Source organism: Athene noctua, chromosome Z (genome assembly GCF_965140245.1).
Source record: "Athene noctua chromosome Z, bAthNoc1.hap1.1, whole genome shotgun sequence".
In the NCBI taxonomy this organism is placed as follows: domain Eukaryota; kingdom Metazoa; phylum Chordata; class Aves; order Strigiformes; family Strigidae; genus Athene; species Athene noctua.
In genome coordinates, this window is record NC_134077.1 from 431,357 (window position 1) to 451,760 (window position 20,404).

Sequence of the window (20,404 nt, forward strand, 5' to 3'; positions counted from 1 at the left end):
AAATTCAGCTTGTTGTTCAGTTGGATTTAAACTACTAAAGGTTGCTGAAGCAGAGAGGAGGTTGGCTCTGAGAAGAAGGTATGGGACAGATTTTTAAAAGGTGTTTCAGACTTTCGTGATTGCCAGTATGTTTTCAACGCCCAGATACTCATTGGATATAGCTAAGTCTTCAACAACAACTGTAATTCTCGCATGAGCAATTGCTCTGCCGTGTTATCCCTACCTAATACACCTGGTGAATTTCTGGGCTTAGCATGTCCCAGCTGCAAGGTGTCTCGGCTCTGTGGAGTGGGTGAACTCAAGTCAGGCGCAAGGCACAGAGCTGATGCTGCTCTTGTCTCTAGCTACACCCTGAAAGTTGTTTTGCACCAGAATTGCAGTGGGCAGGTCCGAGAGTTACCAGAAGTTCTTTGCCAGCCTGCGGGGCTGAGGCACTTGCTGTCCAGGTGGCTGCTAGTGACCCAGATATGACTGTGCTTCTTGCTGGCTTTCTCTCCCCTTGGCTGGGTCCTGCGCTGCTCTTGGGACTGGTTTCCACGTGAGGGAACCAGCTCCAGGGGCCGTTTGTGTTGTGCTTTCTTGCTGTGGGTTCTCTACTTGAGAGACGCTGTGCGAGGCCCAGGCGAGTGTCGGAAGCCGTGCTGGCACCCGCAGCGGTTTGCAGGGGTGTTGCTCTGAGCCCTCCTGCGGGGAAGCGGAGGAAGCCAGAGACAGCAAGAGGTGTCTGGGGAACCCAGGGATGAACAGCTAAGAGGAGGTGTCAGGTTCAAAACAAAGGCAGAAACCATCACGGACGCTGTGCCCAAGCAGCTGTAAATTCTAGACTTTCCCACGACACCAGCAACTATTGTTTTAAAAAATATATTTGAATTGTATGGCTATTCATGTGCAAAGAAGAGGAAGGCACCACCACTGTAGCAGGTCCTTGAGCTGCACATCAGCCACGTCTGGGAGTGTGTTTGCTCAAAGCGGTGCTGTTTGCTGACTCTTAAGCTGTTTTGGCAGAATTTGCAAAATAGATATTTGTCCAGCTGGACCTTTATTTTGATCTGATTATGGTTGTTTTTATTAATGACAGCAAGCTTAAAAAGGAAAAGGAATTAATTTGGACAGTGTAGGATTTTTCCCATGGCAGGGCAGGAAACAACCAAGTTTCAGGGCTGGAAATATGAACGTATTCCACTGCTAATACAGTTACTGCAGCGTCTCCTACGGGTGACTACGGAGTATTGTTGATACATAGGAATTGATTTGGGGTTTGAATATATCGACATGTTTGGGGTTTTTTATTTGTTTGTTTCTCAAGGGCAACAAAACCTTAGTAGCCATATACAAATGGCATGTGGTAAGGATTTGCACAGACATCCTTTAGCCACTTAGAACACTATCTTGCCACAATTTATTTTTCATTTCCAATTAGAAACACAAATGGAATTCCTGTGGTTTTGTATTGTGTGGTTGGTTGGTTTTTTTTTTTTTTGAAACCTACGGGATGTAACTATGCCAGAATGTTAATAAACACTTGGGTATCACTGGAAGAGATGTTGTATGGGGAGGTGTTTTTTGTTTGGTTTTAGACCTCTGCTGTGAAGAGTGCGGGTTAATGCTGTGTTTCAGCATTACAGAGCTGTCACTTTACAGGGATGTTTGTTCATGTAAATGAGTACATGTGCAGAACTAACTCCACTGTATCGTTCAAGGGACGTGCAATATTAGCTTGGAAACATGTCGCCTGGCTGCCTGGGAGGAGAAAATACAGATGGGCACAAATAGAGTTTATAAAAGACAAATCAGTTGCTGCTCTGTGTTGTTGATGTAGCTGAACAGTAGAGACTGGTGCATTAATTAGTAAGGCAGCATAAGTAATGCTGCCATTGCAAGTGGAGGTGATGTGCCACAACATCACACACGTGCACAGAGCTAACGTGGTTACAAACCCGAGTTAACAGGCTGAGGGCCCTGGTGTTGGCTGGCTTTAAGAGGTCATGTGGCAGCACTGGGGAGCTCCTGGTGACAGGATCTGTATTGGCTAGCCAGGCTATTGGAAGCTGAACAGTGTTCCTGATGGTGGGGGGTTTCTGGGTTGAGTGATTTTTTTGCCTCCTTGCCTTGGCCACCCTTGTTTCCTCTGCAGTTCCTGGACTCCTGGGTACTTGCTTAAGTGGGTGGTGGTGGTGTGCCTCTTTTTTATAACCCATTTTTTTTTTCTTCCTTTTTTTTGTTCAGCCAAGTGCAGCTGAAGATAGCTGCAAGAGTCTGTTACGTGAGCCTGGATGTGTATTAGCACAAGTCAGATCAGAGTTGTGTGTAGGTTCTGCTTCCTGTGAAGCTCAAAAGCTGGGAGACAATTTGTTACCTACTCATTCTGCATTTAAGACTAACAGATAGTTCAGTCCATCTGCAACTCTCTTATGCACTGATACTAGCTGAGGAGGGATGCACTGTAGTGCTGAAGCGAGCTGTTGAGTCAGAAATGACTTGTGGCAGTTGGTTGGGGTTTTTTGCTAGGTTTGGGTTTTTTTCATGGGGGTTTGTTGGTGATACATTCTTGTGTTGGTTGTTTTTTTAGGCATTTGTAGAATGGCAACATTAGTTTCATTGCTTTTAATAAGTTGTTCTTAGTGCTACAGCGTTAGAATTGTGACACTGAAAATCAAAACCTTCACTGTGTAGACTTGCATTGTTAAACTGAACTTTTGAGTTTGTTGTAAGCAGGGAGTATTTTGTTTGTAGTACTGATGTTATTGTGGGCTGCAGGAAATTCTGCTGTAAACATAGAAGATATGCAATAAAATGATAGAATGTTCATGCTTATTTCAGGTGTGGCTTAAAAAGGAAAAGCTGTAAGTGAGCTGCTTGGTGTGGTCACTGCAGAATTCCAGTTCAGGAACAGAACTCATGGAAGTCTGGAGTGTTGCAGTTCTTGTAGTGGAAACGATGATGGAACAGAGGAGATGTGCAATTTTTGTATTTTACCTAATGACACTTCTTTAGAGAACACTGCATAATCGCTAACCTGTATTAATTAATTGTTCAAATTCTCATAGATAAAAGTTACCTTGAATTGTGCCTTCTGCAGGCACTCTGGGATATGCTTATTCTGCTGAAAGCATGATACATGTTACTGTTTCATGGAAGTGGTGAGGATCGTGGGGAAAACTTGGGAACCACTTTTACGGAATCTGGAATATGTGGATGGTGTGTTTAATCACTTAAAACCAAATCACGTACAGAAGTGACTGTATGTGGGTCCCCCCAACCACACCTGGGTTGTTAGAGCCTTCCTGCAAATTATGAACTTACAACAGTATTTTTTATTAACAGAACAAAGCTTCAGTGGACAAAAACGTATTTGAAGTATAAAATGCTGTAGCTTCCATAATTCTTTATTAAATATTTAATTAAGTTGCATCACTTCATTACAACTTCGTTTTGTCACATTGCGCTTTTGCTGTCAGGAAAACAAACCACAGTTTCTTTTGCTGCTCCTCAGAAAATAAATGGAAAAAATGACTTTTGTCCATAAACAAATCCTTTTCCCACAGTGTATCGAATCCAACCACAGTTTAAAGCTGTATTAAGTGTGAAAATGAGCATTATTTCTAAGTAGTAATTTTAAAATCAGTGTTAAGGTAGTTTAGCATAATTTTGAATAGCCACCTAGTATGAGGTGATCTTACAAAAGAAAATATTATTAAACAGCGTGAATTTAGTCTGGAATGTTTGATACTTTTACATGCTTGGAAGTATTATTAATCTCAGTTGTAAATTTGATTTAAAGTTTATGTTCACAAACACAGAACATAGCTGCATTGTTTTCTGGAGTTTTTCCATTGGAGTTTTGAGACTCGTAACCTGTTCACTGTGTGTGGTTGTGCCAAAGGGGCAGTGGAGCCGGAGGGCTTGCCAGCCTCAGGCCAGTAGAACGGATTAAAGCGTAAAAATGCAACACGTGTGCCATCGTAGGTGGGTGCATACTGTGTCTATCTTTACAGCGATGTATTACAAAATTAAGGAAAAAAAAAAATCTATGAAACAAACCTAGCAAAGGCCAGAACCCTGGGGTGTAAGCGGAGGGTGAGCGTGGACAAGCAGAGTGCTGGCAGTGTGCTGTGACAGACCCCAGGGCTGTGGGACGTTAATGCGGTTAGATTCCAGTTCCAGGAGTTTTCCATGCGTTAGTCTTAGTGCAAGATCACAACAGATGGGTGAACTGGAGGGATTTTTCTTTGTAATTTTACGTGCAACAGGAAAAGCTTTTATTAAAAAGGAAATTAATGTACACTTTAGGATGTCCAGTCCAGTGATCCACCTTTTTTCTTCTATATAGTGGTAATTAGCCCTCGCAATTACCTCTATTTTTAACTCTTAAAAGCATGGTCTTACTCTCCTGCTTGCCCTCCCTGGTGTCCCTTTAGCGTCACACAGAGCGCCTGAGGCAGAGCGGGAGCAGCGGGCTGAACGCTGCGTGGTGTGGCAGGGCTGAGCGCTTGGCTGCGCAGCGGTGACAGCAGCTCCCTCGAATTGATTCGTGAGCTCGTGCCATGCTAGTGCAGCGCTCGGCTCCTCTCGCTCGCGATTCACAGGTCAGCGTCAGACAGAGATACGGTAAAGCTTGTGCTAACAGAGTTGATTGGGTTTCTTTTGTTACTTTTGGACTGAAAGATAAGCAGCAGCAGGGGTGTGCAAGGAGAGAAAGGAGCTGGTGCCCAGCAAGTACAACAGGGCAGGGCACAGCACAGCACAGCTGCTCAAACTGTGACTGACATCTTCATGAAATATTCACCTTAAGGCTTCTCAAGAGCAAACAAGTGATGGTTTAGGTACCACCTTCATGATCACCATTTATTAACCAAAGTAGCTGAAGAGAACCTTTAAAAATGCTGTTGGGCCATGTTGTAGGGAGGCTGCACTGTCAGCGCACGCGTGTCCTGTGTTAAGGCGCTATACTGCGGCAGCATTAGCTGCTTTGTGGTCCGCGTGTTCCAAGTAAGTAAATGACACTTAGCTACCTCTTTTCCTAGAAAGACCTTACAAATGTCACTTCAGGAGCTCCAGGAGGACCCTTCCCTCAGGGAGTCTGTTACTGCCAGCTGTGCTGAACGTACAGGTGGGCAATGGTGAGACCTGGGTTTGCCTCACACTCTTCACCTTCCCCCAGCGGGATGCTCAGTGCTGTGTTTATCTCCTCTCTCCTCAAATGTGAAGAGTCAAAGGAATGTCAGGAAAGGTGTTTGATAGGAAGTGACTCTTAACCTGTGTTCAAATAATAAAATAGCCTTCCTCGTGCATCATTAGGTGTTCAACCCGTTTGTTGGCACACAACTGTTTGAGAAGGTTTTTAGCATCAAGGCTTCATCCCAGGAGCCTCCTGAGCGACCTGTCCGTGGAGGAAGGTTTCTGCAGTGCGGCTGTGCGCTCTGACACGGGCTCTGTGTGCCGGGGGGGCTGAAAGAGCTGCTGGTGAGGAGGAGAGATCTGGCCGTGGCATGTGGAGTCATCTTCCTTCCTAAGCCTTAGATGGGTTCCGGGGGCAAAAGCCGGCCTATGGGTAAGTGTGTGGGCAACTTACAGAAGCACAGGTTCAATTGCTGAGGCTGCACCCTCACACCTCCTCTAGCAGTGCTGTCACCAGTTAACCTCCGGGGATCACATACGAATCTTTCACTTTTAATCCGTCACAAAAGAGATGCAACTCAGACATTATAGTTTAAGCATGCAACATGTCATAGGTAACAAAATCGATTAGATAGCAGTGTATATTAAATAAATCTTTGTGATTAAGTAAAAAATAAATCACAAAAACAGTTGCTGAGGAACATGTCTGCAGGCTCAGCTCTACATCTGTTGTTTTTTTCCTTTTATACATCAGCAGCAGCCAAATTCACAATTGATAGATATTGCACCAGAAAGACATGTGCAGTGAGAAGGAATATAATCACATTAAGGTTTATGATAAAAACCAGATATGACTTCCATGTGTTACATAAAGTGCCTTTAGAGTTGGTGCAGTTAGAAACAAACAAAAACCCCGTTGTTATTTCGGTATCATTAGCAAATGCATACAGCTAGGAGACACACCAGATCCGTTTTCCACAGTGCCAAATCACACAGTGCCAGGTTTCGTTCAGAATGCCTCCCTTGCAAACAGGAAAGAGGAAAGGATCATAAAAGAATCACAAAGATAATGACAGGGTTAAGCATATTTTCCTAAAGTGATTAATGCCAACCCTACCCCAAAATGCTTTATAGTACATGTAGATATTACCAATAATGAGGCAATTGCTTTACTGAACATGAGATTTGGCATGCTATGTTATGATTCTCCCTTGACTCGTAACTATTCTAATATTTATACAAAAATGCAACATCCAGTCCATACTTCTGGAGACAGAAAAATATTTATGTGCTCAATGGAAAGAGTTGCTCTCGATACACAGCCCAGTTAGAGAACATTTCCAACGTAGCTTTCTCCTACTTTCTTAATGGTTTGGGAACACAAGGCTCAAAATGTGCTTTGAAAAAATGACACTGGCATCAAGTCTGGTATGAAATTAAGAAAAATGCTCATTTTTCCAAGTATATGATATTTAATTGTAATGAAATAAAATCTGAAAATGTCTAAATCAATTAAAAAGTAAACATGAGTTGTAATACTATACCTGTAAAATGATTAATTCCATTCATTGTCATTAGAAATTATGTAAAATATTTATTAAGGACTTTGCCTACAGAGGCACGACATAAATAGAGTAAGTCCTGCTGAAATGTGATCCGAGTCCGTGTTCAGCGGTGGGTGATGGCTGTGGAGGAGCCACCCTGGCGGCAGCCCGGCTCGGGCTCTGCCCCAGGCAGCGCTGGGCAACCGTCCTGCCACACCCGCTCCCAGTCCCTCGGCAGAGGCGAAAGTGCAAGCAGAACGTGCTTGGAGGGGGAGAAAGTCGACCTTTTAATCCACTCCTTCGAACCCTTGAGCGTTTTCAACTGCCATGAGGAGCTTCTCTCGCAAATCTTCAAAAGATTCATAAAGAGGTAAGTCTAGGCGATTAAAGCTGGAATTTAGAAGGGAAAGGCTCGTTTAATAACCCACTGCAAAATACACACGATTTTTTAAAGTAGAAAAGGTTAAATTATTGGGGGGCCCTAGCAGAGAATATATCTTATTGCCACGGTGTCCACTCCACACTGAGCTAACGCTTGTGCTCCCGCAGGCAGCGTCGGAAGCCACCAGGAAAGGAGAAAAGCCAGCAGACACCCCCCCAGTATTCAGCTGACTGAAAACACGTCCTCTTCGTCAAAAGGCTGGTTCCCTAAGGCTCAGCAGAGATGTTCTGACTCCACAGGACGGACCCTCTACCCTCTGGGGGAAAAGAAGAATAAACATCCAAAAGAAGGTCTGTAAAATTAAACTTTTGACTCTGCAGAATGATTATTTTTATGGAAAGATCATCATTCTGTACTAATGTTCTAAATTATTTTCCCTACACAGCACAATGTAGTTACCTTAAAGCCATCTTCTTCATACAAATCTTGTCTTGCTCTGTTGTGTATTAAATGCTTTCAACATTTGCTAATTCTATAAATTAAGACTTAATTAAGTAATTCAGCTTGTGACTTCACATTTTTAGCAAATTGTCTGACAATTTATGGCCTTTAGCATGGCTTTCTGGGGCTATGTTTTGTTATGTCAGACTTCTGTAGTTTGTTATACCACTTACTAGGATGAGGAAAAACAAAATCATGGAAAATGATGGTGAGAGCAGTTACTAGAAGAAAAGGCCTGAGGTGAAAGGGTCACTTGGAATACAATAAAATAGCATTAATAAGGCTGTGGTGGAAAGAGTAGATAGTGGATTCCATTCCCTACACCTTCTGTTCATGCAGCCTTTCACCTCTCCATGGGGAGGCCAAACAACTGGCGTTTATAAACAGAACAGGGTTCAGCCCCCCCCGCCTCCAGAGGGGTGTGATCAGAGCTACAGCCCTGAGAGAGGAGCGGCCGTTCCCCCTCGCTGGCCGTGCAGCACCGCGGAAGGGACGGGCGTAGTTAGTAACTCACCATGTGTGAGCTCGGGGCAGTTTATCAGGACTTCCCCATTGCTCTATTGTAAACAGCTGAGGACCATTTGAACCTGAAAATAAAAATCACATGAAATGTAAATTGCTGGACACTACAGAGACTACAATTTATGCAAACATTTAAATAGTATTTTTAACATGTAGGCTGGATTTTTAAACTGGCACAAAATACCTGGTACAAACCCTCGCAATTAAAACTAAAGCAAACAGGAGTTTATTTTTTTCCAAGAGCAGTCAGCTTGTCAGGTTTCTCTGACTACCTTTGTGTAGAGCCTGTGTAATGCAGAAGAAGTAAACTCAGATGTTAACGCTGTAAAATCTAAGTGCTGGGTTAAACACCCATTCTCCTCTTGGTGGAATTCAAAGGTTTCTCTATGGACAGCTGGCCTGGGAGCGAGGACAGCATCTACCTAACACCTGGGGTGTCTAACGCTGTGCCCCCCAGTGCTTTTGGCACCCAGGAGAATCCTTGGCTGTGACTAAACGTCAGTGGTGCTCAGCGAGGGGCTGTCCAGCTGCGGGGGAAGCTCACCGTAAAGTTCAGCAAATCCGTTCATAGGCACGCGCGACGTCCCCGTCACAAACTGCAGCAGTCGAATCCGTTTCTCAGCGTCCATCAGTAGAACGGCCTGTTGACAGACAGACAGACAGAGTCACCACGGAAAGGTGGGGGTCAGGTCACCCCCAGTGGGTGTGCTGTGACAGGAAAGGCACTGCGGGGAGAGGGCGGAGGAGCCCGGCAGGTGTAGTGGAGGTTTGCAGAGAAGGGGAGGGTGTTGTGCTACAGCACAACACGGGCACAGGTACACGGTCTTCCTGTAAACCACCCCTGGGCAGGAAAAGGGTACAGGAGACGCAGACACAAAGCTGTAAGATTCCTGTACTTTTAGAAAAAACAGACATCCCTTTGGAAAATCTATGGCTATTATGGGAAAAAGTATTTTAAGAGTTTTTCTGGGGACATACACTTGTCACAAAAGTATTTTAACTTCACAAATACTGCAGAAAGCTTCAGGTAAAACCGAAGATGTGACTTCCTCTCTCGGGTCTATTTCTAGTCCAAAGGAGTACTACAGCCGCCATCTCCAACAGACACAGGCGTGTTCCTCAGCAGTTGGCATGAAGAAAAAAGATTTCATGCCAGGTTCCACAGAACAGTACAGCAGCTTTCACTCTTAGGAACAGGCAGAGAAGCCCACTGTGGCAGAAGAGTCTTACCTTCCAGAACCACTGGATCACGGGGTGGTTGGGGCAGTAACCGTTTTTGTAGATTGTATGTTGTCTCCAGTCATTAACGTCAACATCGCCAAGGCCACACATCAGTAACTGCAGGTAGAAGTAAATTGTTATGGTGTTAATTGGGTGGTATTGTGTTACTCTGTCAGAAAAACAAGGTTACACTTCTGTTTGACCTTTTAAACAGCAAAGCAGTACAGATATAAATGCAAACATAAAGGAGAGTTCAAAGTTCTCTCAAAGAATATTTCACTGCATTGGAGAAACACCGTACACTACGATGTGCAAGTGCACCTGTTGTGGTATTTTGCTCAAAATACGGCTGGTACAGGCATAGGGCATGAATTCTGCAAGCTACACACATGCCTTTATATGCACATACTCATCCACCTCACTGAATAATAGTTTTTTTTGTGCTTTCATAGGATCAATATATTTATGAATTAGGGAAAAAAATCTCATTTCCCACTATAAACAAAGCATCCTTGTCTGCAAATTCACTTAGGATGAGTAAGTGGCTTAGGATGAGCCTAGAACATAACACATCATTCTGTGATGAGCATCACTGATCTGTTGTCTCAGGACATCAATTATCAAACTCACCTCTAGTTCATTTTCATCAAAAATTTTAATCAGATCAATAGGAAGAAGTTCTGTGAATCCCTAAAAGAAAGCAAAGCAAAGTTAAAATTCTCATAACTGTGTAAAATTAAGTTTCTATCTAACAGGCTTTGCCTTCAGGGAACCCAAGTAAACAATGGAGGACAAGGAAGGGTTTTGCAAATGAAATACACAATTGCTGAAGTACCGAGTCCCTAATTTAAAAGATTCATCACTAAGCTATTTCAAGCTCCGTTAATTTAAGCCTGAAAGAGAATTACCTTTTTCTCATAAGGGAAAGACTATACATTCTTGCACAAGGTAAACCAGGGAAATCATAAGCTGCAAGCATTCCAGAACCAGTGTGGCTACGCAAAGCTCCCCCCTCCCTGAACACCGACACACAGAACTCTGCGTTAAAAAAAATAATTATGTGAGGGGAAAATAAAAGCAGCTGAAGAGCCTTACCTCCAAGAAAGCATTCATCTGCTTCTGAACTCTGTTTACAAACCTCCACTGGATGACCAGGCTATAAACAAAACCACAGACACGCACGTTACAAAACAGCAGACTAAGCCTTCCCTGATTTTAGCACCTGCAGCTTCAGCACCTCCCAACCACACTCTGCTGGTAAGGAAATGGAGCAGCTTTTCATTAATTGCACAAATTTATCTTGTGTGACTGACTGAATTGTTGCAAAACCCCCAATGACTATGAACAAGTGACTGTACAAGTATTTGCACTTTCACATGCAACACGAACTCCACACATGCACGTGTTAGAGCTACGACTTTTCTACATCCCCGAGAATTCCTTAACGTAACGCTGTCATGTCATCTGTGTGAACCTTCCGGAGAGGAACTCACGGATGGACGCTGCAAAGAGGCTTCCCTGGGGACTGAAACCACCAACACACCCTGTGCTCTGCTTGCTCTCTAAATGGGGTGATACTGTTAGGATGAGCTACCTCAGTGACTCGACATTTTATTCTTCTGGAGCCGAGTAATAATTCCCAAAGTCTACAAAATTTGAGGACAGACCTGTAACAGTCCACCTATAAATAAATAGATGAATGAAACCTGCAGTATCAAAGGCAAAGTCATGTACTGCAATGCTAACCAGGTTCTAGAACAGTGCTTGCGAAATCCCTTTCCTGCTGAAGCATGCTTCATTCCTCATTTGCATGAATACAGCAATTGTATTTTTTTTCTCACTTTTGAAGAGGCCCTAATTAAAAATGCCAGCAAGTATACTTGAATTTATTATTCTGCATTCTAGCAGGCAGAAAAACTGAGGGAGCGTAAACATAATTTAAGATTTGGCCAGTTTTTGATAGCAAGGCTGGTCCTGCAGCGAGGACTCTGCTCTGTGTGACCGGCGGGGAGGGGGATGATGCCTCACTGGGGAGCACTTCCAGCTCATTTTAACTGCCGTGCGTCCCGCCAGGCTTCCTGCGTGTGGATTTCAAAAAAACAAGCAGCTAATTTAATTTACTCTATTTTTGTTTGTCTGTTGGCCAGTGTTACATAAACAATTTTCCAAGGCAGCACTGCACACTGTTCATTTGACAGGTACTAGAAAACTCCTAGTGGGATTCTCTCATAATGCTGCAAGAAATAACATTGATTTTTAAGTAGCAGCTCTTTAGTCAGTTGATCTATTTTCCTTTTTTTTTTTTTTTCAGTAAGTATTACGTAATAAAATAATGCAAACAAACCACCAGATTCTCTATTGGACAATAATTCTGCATCTAAGCACTATATGTGCACGAGAATGCATCATTTGGGTGTTAGGACACAGAGGCAAAAACAAACACTGGTGGTGGTGCTCTTGGGTTTGTTTTTTTCTTAAAGTATAACAACTAGACAAGTTCTTTCATAATGAAATTCTGGGGACAAATATTTTTAAAAATTTAAGTTGCATTAATCATTTCCAAATGAGAGCATCCAAGTGTTGACCCTCAGGTTACAAAAATACTGTGACTAGCCACAAAAGAATTATCTAGATGTAAACCTGACTCCGTTCTGAATTTTGGCCCACACGTTTTCAGAGCTTTTAGTTTCTGCACTATGATGGGGATAAAAAGAGTTCATGATGTCTAGAATTCTGCACCTGAAAACTGAAAAAGACACACCTGAAAAATCAAAGAGCTGGCAGTGCAAATGTATTACACAAAGTAATGAAAAAAAAATCATAAAAGCAGAAATTTGGTATTGTTCCACCATTACAGCCAAATCACTGTAACACAACACTGCAAATGAGATTAACAAGCAAGTACAAAGTTCTCTGTAGAGAAATGCTTAAACATTTACAGAGTTCCTGAGTTCTTCCTTAAGACCACAGACATCCTATTTTTAGTCTTTTTTCTCGATCCAGTTTAGTGGTCTGCACCCATCTGCATTCTGTGACCTAGCAGTTCATCAGGAAAAACTGCAAACCCCAGCCGGGAAACTCATCACCGCCTGAGAACCTGCCCCCGGAGCTGGGTACCCCATGTCCACCTGCGTTAACGTGACGAGTGTCGCATCCAAGAGGTGCCACTTATTTTCAGATGTCTGCTACTCAGAGCAACCCCACCCCTTCTAGAACCTTCCTCGTGCCTACCCATCAAGAAAACAACTTCCCTATCACATCACAGACTCCCCTGATCACTGTAATTGATAGAACAGTAAAGGTTAAAACTCAGGACTTTCTAAGGATTAGGGTATAAACAACGTTAACAAGAAGATTTGTGTTTAAAAGGATCTCTGATGATCCGGTGTTGTACAAACTACAGCAATGGCTGCAGGGTAAGTTCTAAGACAACTGTGCTTTCTTACGCTCAGGATAAGTTCCGTAAATGTATATACGTACTCAATGTACTCCCTTTTGTTCTCATTTGTTACCATGATTTCTGACCCATTTGGCTTCAGGTCGACTTGATATGTCTGTATTTAGAAAGAAAAGAAACAAAACACAGCACAGGACATTATTTCAGGACACATTGCTCACACAATCAGCTCTCCTTGAGCAGCACTGTACAAGTGGTATCAGAAAATCATTGTGCTATAATAGCTAATGAGACATTGAAACATCCCACGTTTAAAGATGGCACCATTAGGAACAAATTATCAGAATAATGGTTATAATCCCTAGCAAGTGAGCAAACCATTCTAAGGAAACCTTTAGTCCTGAACAGCGGGTTCATCTGGGTAAAGAAAGCATACGTTCCATTTTAGTATGGGTAGAAAAAAGTTGTCTGATTTTTAAAAATGCTTGAAAAAGAATGGTTACTTAAAATCCACAGGGAAACTTAATAAAAAGGCCAAAAGAGTAAAGGAGAGAAACAGCTTACAGAAATGGCTGAGAAGAGATTTGCTAAGGAGACTGAAAACACCCAAGGTGTTACGCTTTACAAGGAACTACAGCAAGTCCAGATAATGTGTTTATTTCTGCAGACAGTGATTCACCAGTAGGAATTCACAGAATTAAAGCCGGGCTCAAAGTTGGCAGCTTTCACCAGCTAGTGCCCCCCAGCTGCGGCTGCGAAGCAGCGTTTCTCTGGCTGCAGACCCTGGTGTCTGTAGGCACAGGCACGAGCGTGGATTAACTAATGGTGAAGCGGGTGCTTGGGTGTGCTCCTCACGGATGGAGGAGGGAGGTCAAGTATTTTGTTGTGTGCACGTCGTTACTCTGTGCCAGTCAACTTGCTCCATCGCCTCAAAAGCCTGTGCCAGGGTTACTAATCTTTAATGATTAAATCAGATGTTGAGTTACAGTAAGACAGTAAATTCATCAGCTAAGGAGGAGGAGGACCAGGACTGGATGGACACTGAATGCTCCAAGGAAAAAAAACACAGCACAAGAGGTCTGTTGGAATAAATGTGCCTGCTACTGTACAGAAAAGATGACCATACTGTTAAGGAAAAGTAATCCATAGGGAACCACACACAGCTCTGAAACGCTGGCTTATTCATTCCATGAAGACCAGGGAAGACGGTTCAGGCCTAGTAAGGAAAAGGTTTGCTCTACTGCCAAACTTAGGGCAGGGCAACGAAGGTCCCAGACCCGGCAGCACAAACAGGCTGCCCGGGGCTGACCTCTTCCTGCCTGCCAGAAGATGCACTGCTTTAAGAAATGAGAAATGGTATTCCAGAGCCATTGAGAACTCAGGGGAAATACAGACCTTTTCTTTCTCTGCTTTCTGAAGACAGCTCTCCATCCTTCACACATTGGAAATACCTGCTGTGTATTTCTCACTGACTTGTGAGAACTACCAAACCCATATTTTTGGTTATTAAGTATTAAGGGCAATAAGAAGTTAAGATTTATTAGAGGTTTCTTGTTTTTCTCCAAGTCTGGAAGAGGTTTTGTTGATAAACTTCAATACAGAAGCTATGGCAGCGCAGGCACCTCCCTCTTTCACCCCCAGTGTCCCTGTGGAATCGCTGTCACCTCCCACTCAGCTCCCAAAGGCACTTGTACGAAGCTTCAGTAATAAACCAAGAGCCGGCAGCGAGTCCGGGTCCCTCGACCTCTGGTAGTGCCCGGAGCGCCGGCAGTGGCCAGGGGCACACGAGAGAAAGCCGGCGTCGCCGGTTCCTGCCCTAACTCCGGGCTGCTGGAAAGCTGCTGCGGGTGTTTCAGTCCCCAGCTGGGCAAATTCCTCCTCATTACTGCACGCCCTGCTGAGCTTATTTGGGCGTTTCTCTGATAAAATCTGTCATGCCAGTTCTGCATCTCACCAGCAGTAGGATGGAAACAGCATTATTTTCTTCTGGAATCAGATGCATCTATTGTGAATTAAACAGAAATCAATTGTGGCGGCAGTGCCAGAACCAGCTATCTGAGGTATTAAAGAATCAGGAGAAGAGCAGAAAGCATCTCCAAGTAAGCCGATTTATGATTTGAGTCAGCCAGCAGGAGGGAAAGCTGGCAGTGAAAGGCTATCAATAATTTGAAGCTAAACCATTACAGAAGAGAAGATAATGGAGATTACCAACAAATAACCCAGTGCACTGCAGAAACTTTTCACCCTGTGTCTTCACTGTTTTCCCTAATTTTCCATCTAACTGGTAACTTTATCTTGCTTCATGAACAAAGTAATAAGCACTGAGAAGTGGATCAGAATGTTCTTGACAGCACATTGTGGGCATGTTTTGAAATTCTGAAGTGAGCTTTTAAAGAAGGCACCATGGCTGACAATACCAGTGGTACCTGGAGCCAAAATGTCTAGGTCTAAGAGTTAAACAAAGTGACGACACTAGAAAAGGTCATAAAAGCCTATAAGCAAATGAATTTGAGACACGGGTAGGCATTGTGAAGTCCCTACTGCGCACAAAGCCGGTGTGTTTTAGTCACTGTGTGTATGCACACATCATAGAACGGTTCAGCTCCACAGCTTATAGATAAATAAAAAATCCCCAGCCATGTCAGGCAAGTAAGTTTCCAGCCCATGTAAACAAATCCATGGTGTGTTTGCTTTTAAGTCCTCAAATTAACACATCTGTACACCACATTTATCTGCACCCAAGTTCTTTCCCTCCAGAAGCTGACACAGATCTCCGAGCTGGTTTCAGAGGGGTTCTCTGCAAAGACCGACTGTCCATCCAAGGCAAACTGTACGCGAACTGTTGTTACAGCTTCTACTGATAAAATGAGTTACGATTTTGGACAATGAGTTATTGCACCTACTTCTCAATTGTTAAAACTTATCTAAGAGTTTTCATTTGTAATGGAGGGTTATGCAGATTGCAAACCTTTTTAAACAGGCGTGCTGCCTTCTGCGGCACCGTCTGCCTGCGTTACGTACAAGACACTATAATCAAAGCACCTCGCTGGTGGCGACTCTACCATTTACTTTATCTGTTGAGAACATCTTCAGCCTCCAGAACCCCAAACAGTCCCAGGCCGAGACTGTTCTCTACGATGGACTGTGTAACACCTTTACTACTCCTCACTGCAAGTACTTTAGGAGCCTGAGGCACGGCTTTTCACAGACGTGCTGTGTCACTCGCCGACCAGCCCTCGGCATCCCCAGACTTAGGACGGTTCAGGGACAAAGGGAGGGCGAATAATCACAGTCCACCTGTACTGATCACTGACATTCAACAGCCCTGATCAAGTTCACAGCCAGGAGATGCTGCTTGGTATTTAATTACTCTTTGGCAATAACCAGTAGTAAGATGGAGATAGGGACTTTTGGGAAAACCTTTACATACCTGTCCAAAGTTTTCCTCATCTATGCAGAACATGAGATCCAACTCTGTCGGGTCATTTTCCAGGATCCACTTCAAAGAGTTGTAGTATTCACTATCCTACAGCAGATTATAATTAAAGTTTGAAAATGTGAACATTAGATGTATAGTTTACCTTTAAATTGAACAAAAAAACATCTAAAATTAACTCCAGAGGAATGGGAAAGGTAAGAACTTGTTTACTTGCACAGGTACTGCAAAGCAGGGGAAGATGGATTTCTTTATTCATATGTATGTACCTTAGATGCTGTATTTTTAGGTCAATGTTAATGTCACTTTTCTTAATGGATTTGTGATTGCATTATTACCCGCATTGCCAGGGCAGAGCTAAGCCCCTGCAGCCCCCCCGCTGCCCCAGAGCGCACCAGGCAGCTGTGGGGCTGTGGTGTGCTGCCTGTGCCGGGGAGCAGGCCGACCCAGAGGAAAACCTGACAGAGTCACAGGCACCTGCTGCTGCCTTTCCTACCGGCCTGTTCCTGTCTCCTCTCCCTCCACTGTTAGCACACTGGTTCTGAAACACCCTCCTACCAGGGAGGATTTATTAGAAAAGTATGTACACATCTTTCTGAAGTTCCCGCTATGACCTTGTGTCTTCCACCAGGCACTTTACTGGAATTGTTGGCTCTTACCAGTTTCCCCAGAGGAAAAAAACCCACATAATTGCTAATGCTGGTACAGTTTAAATGTTACCTTACCACTGACTCCATGTCCTTCAGAGTGATTGGCTTCCCCAGCATCATCTTGTAAAAAGGTCTGATGAAGAAGCCTAAAAGAGAGGAAGCGTTACCTTCGCTGTTCTGCACCTTCCCTCGCCCAGAGACAGCCCAGGGATAACGCACCGCTGGCAAGCAAGAAACCTCCCGAAAGAGGTTTATAACAAGAATTATGCCATTAAACAACGTAACATTAATGGCAGACAGACATAAAAGATGTGGAATTGAGCCCAAGGTGCTCTAATCCATTTAAAATTGCCATTCTCCTCACAAAGGAGAAGCCGCAGAAACCGGACAGTGAGATTCCTCTTCTAACGTGCTGCGCTAGCATTGAATAAAATTTGACCAGTTTTTAAGGTTTCCTTGCTTGCTTATTGTGGGATTGCAAAGTCTGGCAGAAATCAGATTTTGTCATTAAATCATTCAGTAATAATTTTACAGATCACAGCAACTGACACCCACACAAACTGCTTTGGCTGCAGGTTTGCATGGAATTGGCTGATTTAAATTTAGTGGTTTTCCTTTAGGGATGGTGATTATTTAGCAATGCTGATTCTGTAGTTTAACACGAGTGGAGGAAGGAGCAAAAATGATATGAAACATATTTGTTGAGTAAGACACTATAATTCTTGAATCACCGTTCACATCAGGAATGCAATTTCCAACAGTTCCATTACTTCTCTCAGACTTTGCACTCTAAAGCACATGAATTATTGAAGTGATTTATTTCATTTAATAAGAATCCAGAAACAGTAGCATAGCCATGCAGTGTAATAACTCACCATCCAACAGCTTCCCGTGATACACGGCCAGACCAGCAACCCGACCAATAAATGTGAAATACGACAGATGATCTTCGTTACAAAGACCTGAATTAGGATTAATCTGAAGTGTATAGTTGTCCCTTTTTTGGGGAAAGAAAAAAAAAAAAATCTAAACAACCAAGTCTTTAAGTAACCAGATATTCAGATACATGAATACATAACTTGAGCTTAGGGCCATTTCCTGTTCATTTCTGCAAGAGTGTGATACTGTAATTTCTCTGTTCTCAGCAGAAGCCCCTGGCAGTCCGTGTAGGCTGCCCTCACCAGCTGGTGCTGCCGCGGCCATAACCAGGGAACTAAAACTCCTGCTCTTGGGGTAACGGGATCCCACCCATGCTGAGTGCCAGAGGGCTGTGCCGACCTCTGCAGAGGAGGAAAGCCTGGCAGCACTGAAAACGGTGAGATTTTGCCATCGGGTTCAATGGAATGAGAATTTCAGCTAAACTGTTTCTTTGGCCTTCTTGCTGGGCTTCATTTTTCACTCCTTCCAGCCAAATTTCAGGGCTTAAAATTTTAGTATTCTCTTTCTCAGTAGCTGCTTTTATAATTTTTGAAGTATCTGGAGGTACTGAAGAGGAATTAAGCAGCGGCACATGGTCTGACTGCCCCAGGATAAAGAACATTTCCTTCCTAGCGTCTTAAGCTGCACACACTAGAGAACATCTCTGCAATGCCCTTAACCCCCCGGATACTGCAAAAAGCCATCAAAGGACTCAGAGCTTTTAACTGGCTGACAAAGCATTAAGAGTCGTGTGAAAGTGTTTGTCACAATAGGACACGAGGGTAAAAGCAGCATCTTTAATTTGCAGTGTATCTGTGAAGAAAGATACAGGGGTTTGACGTAGGGTTTTTTTCTTACTTCTTAAAATAACTATTTAGATTTCTGACCCTAAAATGAAGTAACGTATTTAAAATGTCTGCAGTGACCTGTCTCTCCCCAGATGTGCATCCACGCAGGCATTCTGTGCTACTCAGCCTTGTGTCTCCCTTCAACAGCAGAACGTGTCTCTCCTGAGACACAAACGCGAGAAAAAACTCTCATCGTGCTCATCTGCTTACAGGCTGTCCAACACTTACTAGAGAAAGGAGTGAGCTTTATATATTGACAGAAAACCATCAAAACTACTGCCTGCAGCGAAGAAATCCATCCTTGCTGTAGCCAGGCACAGACGTGGAATTACGGACAGCGTATTAAAACAAATCTGCTTTAAGCAAGAGACTTGCTCTCTCATTTACACTAATGGATTGCTCACAGATTTTAAAATTGGACAAAATCACATTTAAATTTATGTAAGGCCACTGCTGTGTAACTACTGAAATGTAAATGAGAAGCTGTTTTATGAGCTAATTATACAGGAGCACTAGAATTCGGGATGGCAGGTGTCGCACAGTGCAACGGGAGGGCGCAGAGTCTTTTGTCTGACATCCCTCCTTTCACTATGACTCGCCGCAGAAATCAGTTTGCTGCAAGCAAGGCAACACTGAATATTGTCTTAATAATGAAAACAATTTATGAGATTTCAGTGACAATTTGAAAGGTTCTCTGAAAAGCAAGTATGAAATGATAGTATGGAACAGAGGGGTTTGACTGTTAAAAGCACAACTGATGCCCCATGAAGGGTGACCCCCTTCCAGGTAACTTTATGGATGTCCCTAACAAATGGAAATAGTTTAACGGACACTTACGTTGCTGAATATTCAAAGAGACCATAGTAAGGGTTAAACATCTCCTTGGACAAGAGAAAAAACCATTCTCTGGCCACACCTCCATAGTCAAGTCCTTTTTCTGACTCAAATTCAATCCAGAGCCTGGCTTTTAGTACGTCAGGTCTCTTCACAGACATGATTCTTCTGTAGGACTCCTCAAAAATATTATTTCTGTGTAGTTTCATCTCAAACCTGTTCGGTATGTCAGCCTATGTGAAAGAAGATTATATTGTACTTGTTAGTCTCAGTAAATAAGTCTTCAGGCCAATGACTGACCAGTGGTAACTGGTAACTAAACGACAGATCAGACATCTGATCTATAAAGCCTCCCCTTATTTTTGTTTTGCAGTGCTCTCTAAGCCTACAGGTCGATAGCATATGGTGAACTAGGTGAGGTCCAGTATGGTGGCTGAGATTTCTGTATTTGACAAAACAATGAAAACAACAAGAAAAGTAACAAGCAAACCACAAAAACAAAATAAAAACAAAAAAAAAAAAAAAAAAAAAGAGGTGAGAAAATGATTGCTACTACTATGGTCTTTTTTAGGGGCTTCTTAGCTTAAGATGGTAACAAATGCACAAGATTTGTGCAACTGCTTTACTCACATATCTGTAAAGGCCAGAACAGTTCCACAACAAGAACACCTACAGTGCCCCACACACAACAGAACCGAGTTACAGCTGTTAGCAAACAGCCAGGGAAGGGGCTGCCCAGATGTTTTAGAAGGTCTGAACAGGAGGGAGCACACAGCCATTATGATTTAGCCCAGGGAGCTCAGTTCAGAAAAGACAGAAGAGAACCAAGGTGAGAATTTGTAGAAAGACGACTGGATGAACAGATGCACAGCCATGTATAGTTTTCCTGATAAAATCGACTCCATACAGTTGTTTCAGAAGGTTTGCTTTTTCCTGACAGCTGAGGTGCTCATTGTGTGCACTCACCGGCCAAACTCGGGGTGGAAATTCGAGCTGCTGTCAACAAACAGGTGAAGACAATGGCAAGTCCCTC

General features: G+C 43.3%; 1 protein-coding gene across 6 annotated transcripts in view; it reads right to left on the reverse strand.

Moving 5' to 3' along the window:
• Nucleotides 1-5,456: 5,456 nt before the first annotated feature.
• The window catches only part of NEDD4L (NEDD4 like E3 ubiquitin protein ligase), a 163,559-nt gene continuing 148,611 nt past the window's right edge, over nucleotides 5,457-20,404 (reverse strand). For all 6 annotated transcript variants that reach the window (XM_074931312.1, XM_074931313.1, XM_074931314.1 and 3 more), the window contains 11 exons: nucleotides 19,375-19,604; nucleotides 17,647-17,768; nucleotides 16,847-16,917; nucleotides 16,116-16,211; nucleotides 12,769-12,842; nucleotides 10,384-10,444; nucleotides 9,919-9,978; nucleotides 9,298-9,405; nucleotides 8,612-8,708; nucleotides 8,060-8,132; nucleotides 5,457-7,052 (listed from right to left, as the gene is read on the reverse strand). In XM_074931312.1, coding sequence (XP_074787413.1) covers nucleotides 6,950-7,052; nucleotides 8,060-8,132; nucleotides 8,612-8,708; nucleotides 9,298-9,405; nucleotides 9,919-9,978; nucleotides 10,384-10,444; nucleotides 12,769-12,842; nucleotides 16,116-16,211; nucleotides 16,847-16,917; nucleotides 17,647-17,768; nucleotides 19,375-19,604 — 1,095 coding nt within the window. In that variant the 3' untranslated portion in view covers nucleotides 5,457-6,949. The remainder of the gene's footprint in view (nucleotides 7,053-8,059; nucleotides 8,133-8,611; nucleotides 8,709-9,297; nucleotides 9,406-9,918; nucleotides 9,979-10,383; nucleotides 10,445-12,768; nucleotides 12,843-16,115; nucleotides 16,212-16,846; nucleotides 16,918-17,646; nucleotides 17,769-19,374; nucleotides 19,605-20,404) is intronic.